The sequence below is a fragment of the Durotheca rogersii genome (genome assembly GCF_024521655.1).
Source record: "Durotheca rogersii strain YMJ 92031201 chromosome Unknown GGS23scaffold_12, whole genome shotgun sequence".
In the NCBI taxonomy this organism is placed as follows: Eukaryota; Fungi; Ascomycota; class Sordariomycetes; order Xylariales; family Xylariaceae; genus Durotheca; species Durotheca rogersii.
This window is the reverse complement of record NW_026251243.1, coordinates 564032-578965: the sequence shown is the minus strand read 5'-3', so window position 1 is coordinate 578965 and position 14934 is coordinate 564032. Positions and strand designations below refer to the sequence as shown.

Below are 14934 nucleotides of genomic sequence, written 5' to 3'. Positions count from 1 at the left end.
GAGATGTAACCCTGGCGGGGATGTGATATATATCCAGGTATCGAGCGCTATATAGCCAAGAACACCTTTTTAACGTCTCTGTTTCTCTCTCCTTTTGCCCCTTTAGGCCTACCTGTCTACCTACTATCGTCAACTCTCTATGCATAGTACTGTTACCTACAGTTTGCCTCTAGGCAGTGAAACCTGATGTGCGGGTAGCGATTGACGCCAAGCCGACTTCTGTCTCACCTCTACGCCTGGGAGCGTGAGGGCGCAGTTCTGTAATGTCTCAGGCTTACTCACTGGTCCATTTTCTAAAGAGAATGAGGCGCTTGCATTCGATAAATTGCCTCATACTGTGTGCATCCTGATATGTATGAGTACTGCCTAGCGCAGCGCATAGGTAGGTACCTAGATGATAACGGCCGTGGAAGTCGATCAGAGACAGCTGCGCTGTCTTGGCGCCAAGGCGCCGTGCAGTACGGGCTTGAATGCCCTGCCTCTTTCTATCCTTCGTACATACGGAAAAAGCACACAACCTTAATCGCAGAATTCTGTAATCGCAATAAAGGATGTGAGGTTAATATGCTGCGCAGGTTGGGTAGAACATACAAAATTAGGTTGTTGAGCATGTAAAGACTACGTCTCGGTGTTTTAAGGTGAAGCAGAAATGTCTGTATGTTCACCCCCACCCCCTTCTCAGCCGGGGCCTGCCACGACAATTAGGTAGGTAATGTGTACCTACGTCCTGTATGAGTATTCATAGGATAGCGGGCTGTGCTTCCTATAGGAGGGACTTTTGCAGGGCAACCCGGTCCCCGTGGCACAGAGGCTCAGCCACTGCAAAGACGCCGGACTTCAAGCAACAAAAATACAGGGTATTTACAAGCACCATTATAGAGGCTTAGGTACTTACCTATCTCCTTCCTAGTAGGTACCCAAGGCACCTAAGGTACCTACAGCCAGGGAACCCAGGGTATATTAGGTACCTCTGTAGGTACCTGTATCCATACGCGTCCGTATGCACATCTAGGTACCTGGTATCCCTGCTTTGAGCGACAATTGGTCTCGCGTTCGATGCTGCTAACGGATTCATAAGCTTACTCGGTCCAGAGGTCGGGGCCTGATGCAACATGCCGATCATGCCGACGACAGCGGGGAGACTGGCCCTATGGCAATTCCCGAGGACATCCCGCCCCAATTCAAGGCATTCCTCCGCCTTGATACCGGTAGGAAGAGAGCCTGTTTATACAGAGTTAACGTATAAGAATACCCTCAGCTACCCTGGGAGCCGGTCTCAATAGATAGCCCATACTGCAAACTGTTCCTGTCCTTTCCCCGCTCAGACCACCTCTGTTCTGCCACCCCTCACCGCCTGTATGTTTCCGGCATAGGTATATATTCTAGGCTAGGCAGTCCACCACCCGGCGTCGAGGCGACTCCGGGCCAACAATCAATACCGTCTTCCTTTTCCATCGTCTATTCGCTCGCCGAATCTTGCAGCATTCGTACGCAGTGCCTTACAAGAGACGAGCACCCTCGCACTCCCCTTCCTAGTGCCACCGCCGCTCGCAATTGCGATGGCGACCGACCCCGCGGCACACGCCCCTGTCTCGGCTATGACGCTGGACAACTACAGATTCCCGACGGACAAATTGAAGATGCGGCAAGAGGTCGAGGATCGCATCCCCCTTGTTCTTGTCGCTTGCGGTAGTTTTAGCCCCATCACCATCCTCCACCTACGCATGTTCGAAATGGCGAGCGATTATTCGCGGTTAAGTACCCAGTACGAAGTCGTCGGAGGCTGTAAGCTCGCCCCCCTCCCCATTGCCGATGTGAAGGCCTCGTGACAAAGGCCGGTGTGTTTCTGACACCGCGTAGACCTCTCTCCTGTCTCCTCGGCGTACAAAAAGGCCGGGTTGGCTCCGGCGCGCGACCGGTACGTCCCCCTATCACTGCTATACAGCTATCTGTGATGACTGACTGACTCTGTATTGGTGAACAGCGTACGCATGTGCGAATTGGCGGCTGACGACGCGCCCAGTTGGCTGATGGTCGACCCGTGGGAAGCTATCCAACCCGACTACACGCCCACTGCCGCCGTCTTGGATCGTAAGCCGCCCCCTTTCCTCGCCTAGCCCCGCCTGCTTTCCCCTCATTCCCGAATCTGCTGCCACGTGTGCTCCCGCACCCTTGCCCCCCCCTCCCCTCAACCGCAACACTCCGAAGAGCCCGAAGAGAACAAACACTAACTCGAAATGCCACAGATTTCGATTACGAGCTGAACCAAGTTCTCGGGGGCGTCTATGGTGTCGACGGCGAGTCTCGGAGGCCTGTGAAGATTATGCTTCTCGCTGGCGCCGATCTGCTATCGTAAGTGTTCACAAGACTTCGTCTCCTCTTCCGTCCATTGTCGATTTCGTTAAAGTATACGGCACTATACTGATGGCTTTATATATAAAGCACCATGTCTGCGCCGGGTGTATGGGATAAGCAGGATCTGAACCACATCCTCGGCGATTTTGGCGCCATGATCGTCGAGAGGAGCGGGACAGATATGGACGAGGCTCTCGGAAACCTCAAGCAGTGGGAGAACAACATCCGTAAGTAGACCGGGAAGCGCAGATATCTGGGTCCTACACGTACTAATTCACGGCACCAGACTTTATCCCCCAGCTCATTCACAATGATGTTAGCAGTACTAAGATCCGGCTTCTACTGAAGCGCGGCATGAGCGTCAAGTGGATGACCCCCCACGCCGTCACCCAGTACATGAACGAGAGGGGGTTGTACACGGATGACCAAGATACGAAGTCCAAAGACAAGGGCAAACAACAAGCGAAGAACTGAATCGTGACCACCTGCGTCGCAATCTCTCTAACATCGAGCCAGCTCGAATCACGGCAACGAATCAATCGCCGCCATCCGCGCCCGGAATCAAACTATTCCGGCCGCGGAGTCCGGATGGTTGCCCTAGGTTTCTGAATCTTCTTTTTGGCGAGGAACCAGCGTAGGGGCCAACCACTCGAAAGAACCCTCTCCGGCTGGACATTTTGCCAGTGTCACGTTATCGTCTCGTGGGAATTTGGCTGTTACGAAAGAAGTGGAGCCTACGTTGGTGCGGCGCAAATCCATTGGGGGCGTTTACTGGCACTTATAGCTAAGAAGTAGCTATGAACCTCGCCAGCCGATGGAGGAGGCGAGACATGGGCCTAGGAGAAGAGCAACGGGCATGTCTGGCTAAAGAAATAGCCGACGGCTGCCTCCCCAGCCTAGGTACGCTCAACACGGGCCAAAGAGGGAGGAAACCTGCGGACACTCCCAGCCTGGGAACTGCCGGCCACCTCGCCAGCCGACGCAGGGCCGAGAGGCGATTTTGCATTAGTTACGATAGGCACGCAGGCAGCCTTTTGGGTCTATAAACCTAAAGAGGGACGGGAATCTCAGGTTACGGGCATACGAGCTGTGGACAGCAGCGTTTTCGCGAGTACCATACGGAAGGTCCCTAGACCAATTTGTAATAACAATACCTACATAGATACCCCTCACACAGCAATCATACCGACGCCGACGAAGCGAGCCGACGCGGCCCTGGCTGCTTCATTGCGCATGCTACCGGCTCCTATCTGCTCCTCAACATGCACTTTGAAGTTTATTTCTCTTACGAAGAACTGAGGCCTGCGAGCAGGATTTGTCTGTGAGCGCGGTCTCTCGTAGAGAGGTGCTTCTAGCTGGCACCGCCGTCTACAGGGTCGGGCCCGCCCGCCGGCTGGGGCGGAGGGAGATGGGAGGCACGGGAGGCGATCACGACAGAAGGCGAGGAATGACCCCATCTGAAGATCTCTCTCATATCGCGATGGCTGTGCAGCGAAAGCGCACCCTCGCTTGCGTCATCCCAGCCCCGCATCCCGTTTCGCCCCCTTCCACTGGTTTTGTGGTGCGCTTGGCGGGCAGCCGATCACGGAGTTGCGGAGCGGCTTGTTTTCTGTCCCCAATGTCGTTGTCGTCTTTGTTGCTTGAAAGCTACTTAGCTACGGGTTTACCTTGGACGGGGCTTACTTGCCTGGGATCTTGTCACATGGGGTGGTGGTGAGGTTTTGCCTGTTCTTTTTCTTCTTCTTCATCTTCCTCGGTGCCTATAGGTATATAGATGGTCTGGTGGCTTTGGGGGGGTCTGGTCCCGACTGGCCGGCCTCCGTCGCCATTGGTAAGGTAAATTGGTGCTACTAGACACACGATATGTTAGGTGGCTTGGTTGTTCTGCCAATGGCGCAATCCGAGCAAGGTTACCTATATGTCTGGGATCCCCATTGGGCCGACCGGTTACGTAATGGGCATTTTCCCCGGAGGAGCCTCGGGAACCGGGGAACAAGGGGAGAGAACAATCTAGCCGGGGGGGAATTAAGAGGTATTATAGGTATGTGTCGCGCGGATAAGAGGTGGTTAGAAGTATAAGACGGTTTATCTCCCTTTTGGCTTTGTCAGCGAGTTGTTCCCTAGGCAACGTTTTTTCCGTTTTCGGCTACTTTTTCTCTGTCTTCGGCTATTTTTTTTCTGTTAGGGTTCGGATAGCAGAGCAATTTGTGCTCGCCTATCTGCTTTCTCGTGCAGGCTAGATAGAAACTTGGCTGTGTTCGTTTCGATCTCAGGTGTTGCGAGGATTGTGTAGAGGGTTTAGTTACCTGCTAACCGTTGACTGCAGCACACACTACACATACTTACCTGGGTATGCTGCTATCTCTTCGATTCCCTCACGCTTGTCTCTGGCTCCCGCCGCCGACGCCCGTACGGAAGCACAACGCTATCGTATGGTCTCAAGCAGCAGTTACCTATGCCATGTGTAATCGATACACAACTACCGCATCTTAACAATAACGCTACTGAGCCCGCATATGCCTACGCGTCTGGCGCACACAGGAAATACGTGCAGCTCCTCCAGTTCGATGCCTTCGCATTTATTAACATGAATCCTAGCAACGCCACCTAGATAGGTATACAGTCCCAGGCTCTGTCAGCTCTCTAGCAAGTAGGCGTTCACTTCCATTAGGCACCTACCCGTAGTTAACACACCCTTACGCTTCATCGACACCAACTACAACTTTCGCTATCGAAAAGAGGCGTTGGCGTTTACACGAATGCATGCCTAATGTTTTGGATTTTTCGATGACCACCGCATCCTATCCTTAGGCATCGACCTAGGCATCTATACGATATTTGTACCATTCTGTCGTTGAATCCGTGCTGGCGACACCTCAAGTGCCTATGTAAGTCCGAAGTCGGGAGACGTGGCTGCTGGTCCAGCGAGCTGTGTCCGTCATACGCCGACTGGTACGAGGTAGGTACCTATCACTACATTAGAGTAGCTACGCTACGTACCTAAGATGGCAGGCAGCCCAGGTACCTGATGGTAACTCACAACAGGTAGGCACGTGTAATGACGCGGGGCAACAACGCGGGGCACAACGCGGGGCACACAGGCGTTGCATAAATTTTTCTCGCAATTACCTAGCTTCAATTGCATATGGAATTCTCGTCTCTCTCAAGCTCTAGTCTCCTACACTGCACAATACAACACGACGACAGCTAAGAAGACACCCTCCAGCACCACCTCTCTCATCGCCGCGATGCCGCAGTCTGCCCTCCTCCTCGGCTCCGGCTTCGTCGCCACGCCCACCGTCGAGTTGCTCGCCAAGGCCGGCGTGCACGTCACCGTCGCCTCCCGCACCCTTACCTCTGCCCAGCGGCTCGCCGGCAGCTTCCCTAACGCCAAGGCCATCAGTCTTGACGTAAACGACACGCCCGCTCTCGAAGCTGCCGTCGCCCGGCACGACGTCACCATCTCGCTGATACCCTATACCTACCATGTTGCTGTCGTCAAGGCCGCCATCAAGGCGAAGAAGCACGTAGTCACGACGTCGTACGTGTCGCCCGCTATGCAGGCCCTCGACGAGGAGGCCAAGGCTGCCGGCATCACCGTCATGAACGAGATTGGGGTAAGTCGCAGATGGCTTGTACGGTGTCCCCCTTACTTTCTTTGCTGACCATGCTAGCTCGACCCCGGGTATGCCTTCTGACTGCCGTGCTCTGTCCCATCCTTCTTCCGCTGACCCGCCCCCCGCAAGAATTGACCATCTCTACGCCGTCGACGTTATCGACCGGGTCCACAAGGAAGGAGGCTCAATCCGTGCCTTTAGGAGCTTTTGCGGTGGCTTGCCTGCGCCAGAGAGTACGGCTACGATACCAGATTATGAGTGGGGATACTGTTGAAGCTAACTGTCGTGCTAGACTCGGATAACCCTCTCGGTAAACGTGGCGCCGGCTTTCGTATTCCTTCTGGCTGCTGACTAGATCTAGGATACAAGTTTAGCTGGAGTAGCCGTGGGGTGCTGTTGGCGTTGAAGAACAATGCCAAGTATTTCGAGAACGGCCAGGAGGTGAACGTGAGAGGTGAGGATCTCATGGGGACGGCGAAACCCTACCACACCGGCTTTCTGGGCTTCAACTTCGTCGCGTATGGAAACCGAGACAGCACCGGTTACCGAGAACGGTAAGGATACGGACTTGACTGTTGAACCACGGATAGTCAATTGCTGATTCTTTTCAGCTACAACATCCCCGAGGCGCAGACCGTAGTTCGCGGCACCCTTCGATACGCCGGCTTCCCGGAGTTCGTCAAAGTTCTCGTCGATATCGGCTTCCTCAGTGACGAGGAGCAGGACTTCCTGAAAGAGCCAGTCGCTTGGAAGGAAGCGACCAGGAAGATCATCGGCGCCAGTTCATCCAGTGAGAGCGATCTACTGTCAGCGATTTCGTCCAAAACCACATTCGAGAATGCCGATGAGAAGAACCAATTGGTGGCAGGCCTCAAGTGGCGTAAGTAACCGAGAACTCTAGCGATCACACTCGGGCAGTTTTTGACACAGCAGCACAGTCGGTATCTTTTCTGAGGCCAAGATCACGCCGAAAGGGAACCCTCTAGACACGTTATGTGCTACCCTCGAGCAAAAGATGGCCTACGAGGAAGGCGAGCGCGACCTAGTAGTACGTATATAATCGTAGTGCTCTAGCGCTTTTTTTCTCATAGGGACGACGATCCTGACACTGGGCATTCAAGTTCCTCCAACATCAATTCGAGATCAAGAACAGAGACGGCAGCAAGGACACGATAACCTCTACCCTCTGCGAGTACGGCGCTCCCATTGGATCTGGCGGTCCCACAGCAATGGCGAAGCTAGTGGGCGTACCATGTGGTGTGGGCAAGTATTTCCCGCGCCGTGACCCCCTTTTGCGGTTATGAGCGAATGGCTCTTCGCATAGACGTGGCCTTTCTTTCTTCATGTGCTGCTTTTACTGCCTTGATTATTGCTGGAAATCTCGACATGTTCCCGGCGATAAGAGATGCTAACTCGGGGCATTGAGCAGCGGTGAAACAAGTACTCGATGGTACGATTTCCGATAAAGGTGTCCTCGCGCCAGTGAATACGAAGATCAACGGGCCGCTGATGAAGGAACTAAAAGACAGCTACGGGTCAGTCTTCCTAGCTAGCTTTTCTTTCCAGAGACAATTACTGACAGAGTACAGAATCGAATGCAAGGAAAAGTTAATCTAGTAGTGTAAAAGGACAGCTTCCTAGGGCGAAATTAGATATGCTACATGCGGTTCTATCGGCGTAGCCCACACGTAGTGGTGATACAGAAAAGGTTCGGCACTGTCAGAGGCCTGATTGCTCGTGTATTTCTAAGCGACATCGGATATTCGTCCAATGTCTATGACATTACACTATTTTTTCCCCTTAGACATAACTGCGAGAGCACCCAGGCGACGCTTTCTATGACGAGTACCAAGCTACAGGCCCTTAGAGCCGTTACCGGTATCACCACACATGACGACTGGATGATATCTAAGGCTGAGGTCAATATATGGACCACAGTTACTATGGGAAACGCCGGGGAGACTGGCCGGGAAGACGCAAGATTACGCCGTTAACTACTCCCCTTAATCGAATCCAATAGTTGATACTGGTAGGAGGCGCGTGGGGAGACTATTACAGCAACATACGTAATAAAGCAAATATCCGTCTATTTTGTCGCTAGTCAACCGTCAAAAACGCCTCAACTATACACTCCTGTCGACTCCCACCAAACCAAGAGGACATGAAGGCCGAGCTCTTAGTGTCCGCTACCCCAGTCTCCTTAGCGGAAAAAGAGAATCGAAGCATTTCTCACAGCGGCAATCGCAGTTGAGTGCGGACAAACTCGGTGAGGCCGCGCTCGATAGAGGCGGAGAGGGCGACGAAGATGATCATGTTGGTGGAGGAGGGCTGGGGGCAGTAGCGGACGTCAGGCAGGATGTCGAGCTCCTCGATGCCGCTGACGCGGGCGAGCTCACCAACCCAGTCGAGGCTCTCGTGCTTGATGTCGAAGAGGAGCTGGAGGTCGGCGGCGGTGAATTCGCGGGGGCCGACCCAGGCGCCTCCGGAAGGGCGGCCACCCTGAACGACGAGCCGAAGCTTCTTGACGGAGCCGTGGTCGCGCAGGAAGCGGCAGACGCTGCGCCACTCGCCGCGGTCGGTGTCGTAGGGAGACAGAGGGCCGCGCTTGTAGAGCCAGACCTCGCGGATGAGGCGGCAGCTGGCGGGCGTCAGGTCGGAGAGGAAGGGCTCGACGGCCTCGATGTCGCTGCCGAAGTCGAACGTGTGGCAGCCGTAGACGAGGTACGAGGTCTCCTGATGCAGGCGGCGGCTCGCGCGCATCAGCGGGGCACAGAAACGGACGCCGGGGGTGGCCAGGCAGTAGGTGGTGCGGAAGCAGCGGCGGTGGAAGGACCGCTCGAGCACGTAGTACCGGCTCCGGCGCCGGCACCGGCCCTCGCCGTCCATCTCGGCGAGCCGGCCCACGGCGGCGTTCTGGATGCGCAGCTGCTTGTGGCCGCCGTCGTCGAAGAGGTAGTCGTAGATCAGCATGCGCACCTCGGCGGGGACGCGCATCAGCAGCGAGGGCTCCATCGCGCGCACGTGCGTGCACACGTGTGCGGAGGGAGAAGCGGAAGCGGAAGCGGAAGAACGGAAAGGGGGGGGGAGCGGGCAGCAAGCGTGTCGTAGATGGGTGCGGGACGGCACCGAGGTAGGGAGGGAGGAGGCCGGAGGAGGAGAAGGGGAAGAAAATATATAGGAACGCGATGGGCGTCTCGGGAAGCTGGAAGATAAAGAAAGAAGAAGAAAAAAAAAGATATGAATGGCACGATTCTCGGGGGGGCGTTCGGTAAGTGAAGAACTGATACACGTCCGTAAATTCCCGATGCGATCAGGTGTTATATCGCGTGCGCGCAGCGCGAGGGCGAGGTGGATGGAGAATGATGATGGATTTCGCTGAACCAAACGGGACGGAAATGTAACCCCTCGCGCCGGCGGCCAGCGGACTCGTATAGATATATACACCTACCTACAGGTAGGCATACGCACACTTCCCCCACGCGGGTGCAGATACATGTACGTATGGACCTATATTCGTTTCTATATGCCTGACCGGCCGGGTTCTCGACCGGGGGCCATAAGGGTCCTCGACAGGCTGGTTGGCTGAGGCCATCGCCAGCGGGCTCCCGTGTAAGTCGTGCCAGAGCACGTACCAAGCCGGGCCCTGCCCACAATAATGATTTCTCACCACCCAGCGTTGTGCGCGTTGGGACGTATTTCTGGGTCGAGAGCTGCGGCGTGCATCCGCTTCCATGCCGGAGATGTGCGACACGGTAACGGTGTTGTCGAGCTCGCAGCCAGTCTCCTCACCGCGATTGCGAGAGAGGCGCCGGGGTGGGATTCGCCATGGGGCAGAGCTCCATGCATGCATGCACGTCTTGGGCCAGCGCGTCCCGATTGGATCCATCGAGACCTTTCCTGGCGGCGTTCGGGTCGAAGACGGGATGCCAGCATGTAGGCAGGTAGGGCATGTAGGTAGGTAGCAGTGTTGTGTGGTATTGACATTGGTCGAGGGCGTTGTGGTGGTGGTGAGGGGCCTGGGCCCCCCTTGTTGACAGGGCAAGGAGGTCCGATACGTGGACAATCCTACAGGTAGGTAGGTAGGTGGGTAGACATCGCCGACAGCGACGGCAACGATAGCAGATTCAGCCTCTCAGTTCCAGGAGAGCAGAATATGCTACCGGCGACAGCCGAGCCGGGCCCTCCCAGCTCACAAGCATTGACAGGCGTGTCGATCCGAATAAACACAACAAGGCAGTATAAACGTCTAGAACACCACCCTCCCCCTGTAGGTTCGCGCCAAGATGCAAGGAACCCGGACGTCGACGCACATACATTCCTAGGCTAGGGCTACTACATCTAGCGAGATAGCCTGTGTATGTAGGCACTACGTAGGTATAACATGGGGGGTATGCGGACAAGCTATTCCACTATCACATGCAGCCTGGCAAGGCAAGCCCAAGAAAAACAAATACCTGCCCAGGCATTGGGCCTGTCTCTCTCTCTTTTATCTCTTTCTCTCACCGCTCCATCCTGGGCCAACAAGATAGTAGGTAGATACCAGATATATATACCCTACAAGTGGATCTACCCGCACACCGGCCTTCGACACCCCGACAACCAATGGCGTGATGCGCTCCGGCAGATACACGCATCTAGGGGGGGACGCCGCCTACGTTACTGCCATGTGTCCAGCTCGTCGAAAGGGGTCCTCGCCGAGGAAAGTCGGATATTAGGACAGCTATTACCTACCTACCTATTACCCTAACCCAGCGGGAAGGGAACAGCAGAAAGAGAAAGAAAAAGGAGGGGAAGGAGGGGGAGATGGGCGCTGTCAGCATATCCAAGATCGTGCCTATCATATCATACGCACGTACATACAGATGCAGAGTACACCTACGTTTCAACACCCGTCCCAGGGCTCCTGGGGGGCACGCACGTCCGGAGGGGCCAGCTATCCCAGTGCGGATCCTGCTATCGGAGCCTCTTGGCGGGTGCCTTTGGTGAACTGTGTAGCACGTGAAATACCAGTTTTGCTATTCTCTTCTCTTCTTTCCCTTTCCTTTCCCTACCCGTTCCTCCACTTCTCCTCCTCGCGGCGCGCCACGCGGGAGGGAAAGGTGTCGTGCGAAAATGCAGACGCCTCGTGGATATATAAGCTTGTGCGTATTTTCTGCGTGGCGATCGGGAGAGAAGGAGCTCAGGGTGTCGTTCGAAAAGGCATGACGATGCCTATACAAATCTACCTTTCCTAGGTATATGGCGCCGAGGTGCGAGGCGTGCACGCTCTGCGAAAGCTGCGAAACAAGACGCCGCCAGATGGCGAAGCCGGCGAACGGAAAAAGGGGGACGGGCACCGGATAGCCTCAGCACGCAGTCCCCACGGGTGTTAATTGGCACCACTACTACTTCTACGCTACGACAGACGAGGCAAAACGGGGCGGGGAGAACTGCCTTGTCGGCGAGTGAGTGGGAGCGAAGCGCCCTCGAACCCACAGGATAAACCAGAAAGGCACAGACTTGATCGGTGTTGGTTAATCAAGAACGAAGGGTGAACGAATGGTAGGAAGGGATACGGAGTGGAACTACCTAGAGATCTAAAGATCAGGGCTGGAAACGGTGGGCGGGACCGCGCTGCCCGGCTGTCGTGTCTATGATGGACTGTTGGATGGAGAAACGGACGATCGGGGAGAAAGGGAAATATGCTTGAGATGCCTGGCAAAGCCCGTCCCACCGAACCGCTGAGAGAGTTGATTTTGGAACGCGATGGTCCTACGGGCAGTCGGCTTACTGGGCTCTATTTTTATAGAATCCCAGTCGGGGACGGGTGCTGCAGCGGGAGAAATACGATGGTCGAGCGGTGCTCTCACTCTAGCGGTTAACCACACGCCACCATGTCTAACTTTCTGCTATAGACTATGCCCAAGACTTGAACAGCAAGACGTGCATCGAAGCCCCTGTGTCTAGACCAGACCGGACCGGACATGTCATAGTCTGGCATACCTCCTGCTTGATCAAGCCCAGCCGTGTAAGTCGTGGAAGTCTCGCACGTGTACATGGGAGATCAAGGGGGACCGGCACGCGCTTCTAGCAGCAGCGGCTCTTACAATGCGCCTTAGGGGGGGAGCCGACTGCGGAGGTAGGATCTCTGCCGCCTTGTCGATGACTCTCGTCGATGACGACTGTTCCTGCAAGCCGACGCCGCCTCCTCGCGCCATTTGCCTGTTGTAGCAGACGGTGTGCCTCGCGTTCCTTGATCTGCGAGCGCCTACTTGGGGTCCTGTGTCTCGCGGATAGGCAAAAGCTGGGATCGGGGCGGAGGACTGGATAGTGGCCGGCCTCCATCGTCTCGACTCCCTCCGCGCCGCCCGCCTCCTAGCGAAGACACCTAGTTACACGTTTACTCCCTTGCCCTCCGAGGCAAGCATCGTTTGGAGACTGCTCAAACTAGCTTCGCATACGTTCGTCGTAGCCCGTGGTCTCTTGCCTACACAGCAACACGACGGACGACCACACCACCCACTCCTCCCCTGGCCACACCTTGGCGCCAGCGCGACCTCCCGCCCAGCTGCAGACCAGCCCAGAACGGCGTGCCCCTTCAGCCGCGGTGTTCTCGTGCGCCAGCGTTCCCAGCCCGAAACGCTTAGTATCGCCCGGGACAGCCAATAGCCAACCCTGCTGTTATCGCGCCCGCATATAAGCTCCAACACCCCCCCCGGGGAGCGGCTGAGAGGCGGCGCGCGCGAAGGAGCTGGCAAGGCACACATATGGGCTGAGCGGCGGTGGAGGGAGAGGGGGGCAGATCGCACGCGCGATTTACGCCCCCTCCCGCGCTCTGCTGGAGGCGCGCGCGCACCCTGCGAGCGGCTGCGGGGGGGGGGGTGCAGGGGAGGGTATGGTGCCGTGTAAATACCTCGACGGGCCCTCTTTCTGCGCTTTTCCTCGGGCACTATTCTATCTTGCTCTCCCACCTACACAGCACGACGCCAGTTATCGTCGCAGAGAACAGGAAGTCAAAGTCGCCGCAACGATCTACTGTCGGCACAGCGCTACGGACGCCTGATCCCTTCCGACCCCTTCTTCGCTACCCGTCAGAACCACCACGCAGGGCCGCCTCGCCGCTCTTTAACGAGTCCGTACGAGCTAGCAGCTATCTCGGCTGCTAAGACACACACTTGCCGCGCTGCCATAGCACAGCCTCCCCGCCCACCTATGGCGCACATCATCCGGGTCGAGGTGGTCCTGAAGCGGGAGCCGCAGGTCGTCGACCTGACGAGCCTGCCTCGGGGGCTGCTCCTCGCCGCGGCGACAGCACCACCGGCGCCCGTCCAGAACCGCGATGTCGACGTCGTCGAAGTAGCGCCGCCGGCCGCGGCGCCAGGCGGCGATGCGGGAGTCCTCGAAGTCCCGCCGCCCGCGCCATCCGACGCCGGCGCCGTCGAGGTGGCGCTGCCAGCATCCAGGACCGCCGCAGCGTCCCCGCGGGCCGCGACGCCGGGCGCCGAGGACGCGGGACAGGCGTGCGCGCCGGTGACCCGGCGGCGGCGGCGGCGCCACGCGTCGCCAACGGCCGTCGACATCGTGGTGCGCGCGGACGACGGGCAGCGGCACTACACATACGCGCGGCGGGTAGTAGTCGCCGCCGCCGCCGACGACGACGACAGCAGCGGCGGCGACGAGGACGACGACGACGTCGTCGAGATGTCGCCGTTCAAGCGCCGCCGCGGCAGCGCCTCGACCCTGTCCGCGCCCGCCTTCGCCGCGACCTCGTTCGAGCGCAGCGCGTCGCCGTCGCCGTCGTCGCGGCGCGCGTCGCGGCCTCCCGCGCCCGCGCTCGACGACGTCCTCGCCGTCGTCAAGCCCGACCCCGACGCAGACGCGGACGCGCCGCCCGCGCCCGCGCTCGAGCCCGTGCCCGTGCACCACCCGTGCTTCCCCGCGCGCCCGGCGCTGCGCTGCCCCCGGCGCAACCCGGCGCACCGGGGCGTCGCCCGCGCGCTTTCGCTCAGCGCGCGCAACCCGCGGCGCTGGTACTTCCGGTGCTACGAGTGCTGGGCGGCCGCGGCCCCCGGTGACACCGCCGCCATGCCGCCCCCCGCCCCCGGCCGCAGCAGCTTCATCTGCTGGGCCGACGCCCGCGGCGTCGACCCCGCCAACCCGCCCTGCGCCTGCGGCTTCCCCTCGCGCCGCGACGTCGCCTCCTTCGCCTCCGCCTCCGCCTCCGAGTCCCCCGCCCCCGCCGTCTTCTACAAGTGCGCCACCGACGCCTGCCGCGGCTACGCGTCGCCGGCCGCCGCCGCCGTCGCCGCGTCAGCGGCTGCTGCCGCCACGGCAGAGATAAACGGGCTTGCTGTCGGGGCTGGGTGAGGGTGTGCCGACGGGTGGAGGACTCGCGCTGCGAGTTGGGGTTGCGCATAGGTTGGGGCCTCGGGCTGGGAGAAGGCGGGGAACCTGCGGGTCGGTTTCGGCCCGGAGCGGTGGCGGCATCTGGGCGTCGGAGACGAGGGGGCAGGCGGCGAAGTGGGCGTCTTGTACGTGCGGAGCGGTAGGATATCGGACATGGCGTCTCGCTGGGGCATCTGGCGTCACCACGCATATATGCATCCATACTACATACACGGCTCTTTTATGGATCACCTAGGTAGGTAGATAGTCAGCGTCTGTTTCCCGCCCCCTTTCTCTTCCTATCTGAGACCGGTCGTCTTCACCGCGTCGCTTCCCCTCGGTGTTCCGGAAAGATAGCTATGATGACAGCCCTTAAGTAGATCGGTGGAATCTCGAAGGCATGGCTTTACATCCCTTTGCTCAGGGGGGCGGAAGGAGGCCGACCCGTAGACTAGTCCCATGCCTTGCTCGTATAGATACTAGTATTTAAACAGAAGAAAAGGAACATGTTTTGATATTCTCAAGCCCCCAATGCTGGGGCAGATCGCGTCTAATCGAATCGAGCTATGTGGCGATGACCTGAAAATGGACAGAGCTA

General features: G+C 57.6%; 4 protein-coding genes across 4 annotated transcripts; 3 read left to right on the top strand and 1 right to left on the bottom strand.

The window, feature by feature from the left end:
• The first annotated feature begins 1195 nt into the window (after window positions 1–1195).
• Window positions 1196–2991, top strand: GGS23DRAFT_84982 (Nucleotidylyl transferase). Its single transcript, XM_051521341.1, has 6 exons — window positions 1196–1785; window positions 1861–1918; window positions 1985–2091; window positions 2247–2352; window positions 2443–2582; window positions 2642–2991. Exons 1-6 carry the CDS (start codon window positions 1560–1562, stop codon window positions 2827–2829), a joined length of 825 nt encoding a protein of 274 aa, XP_051371342.1. The 5' UTR covers window positions 1196–1559; the 3' UTR covers window positions 2830–2991.
• Window positions 2992–5603: 2612 nt separating this feature from the next.
• GGS23DRAFT_605537 (saccharopine dehydrogenase) lies at window positions 5604–7589 on the top strand (the record flags this gene model as incomplete). The annotated part of the gene is made up of 8 exons (XM_051519770.1): window positions 5604–5995; window positions 6102–6205; window positions 6334–6526; window positions 6584–6852; window positions 6911–7020; window positions 7094–7235; window positions 7402–7507; window positions 7562–7589. The coding sequence occupies 8 exons, from the start codon at window positions 5604–5606 to the stop codon at window positions 7587–7589; spliced, it is 1344 nt and encodes a 447-aa protein (XP_051371341.1).
• Window positions 7590–7847: 258 nt separating this feature from the next.
• Window positions 7848–9137, bottom strand: GGS23DRAFT_85071 (uncharacterized protein). The gene has a single exon (XM_051521342.1). The coding sequence runs from the start codon at window positions 8982–8984 to the stop codon at window positions 8202–8204; it is 783 nt and encodes a 260-aa protein (XP_051371340.1). The 5' UTR covers window positions 8985–9137; the 3' UTR covers window positions 7848–8201.
• Window positions 9138–13163: 4026 nt separating this feature from the next.
• GGS23DRAFT_597423 (uncharacterized protein) lies at window positions 13164–14318 on the top strand (the record flags this gene model as incomplete). The annotated part of the gene is made up of 1 exon (XM_051518623.1): window positions 13164–14318. The coding sequence occupies one exon, from the start codon at window positions 13164–13166 to the stop codon at window positions 14316–14318; it is 1155 nt and encodes a 384-aa protein (XP_051371339.1).
• Between the last annotated feature and the right edge of the window lie 616 nt (window positions 14319–14934).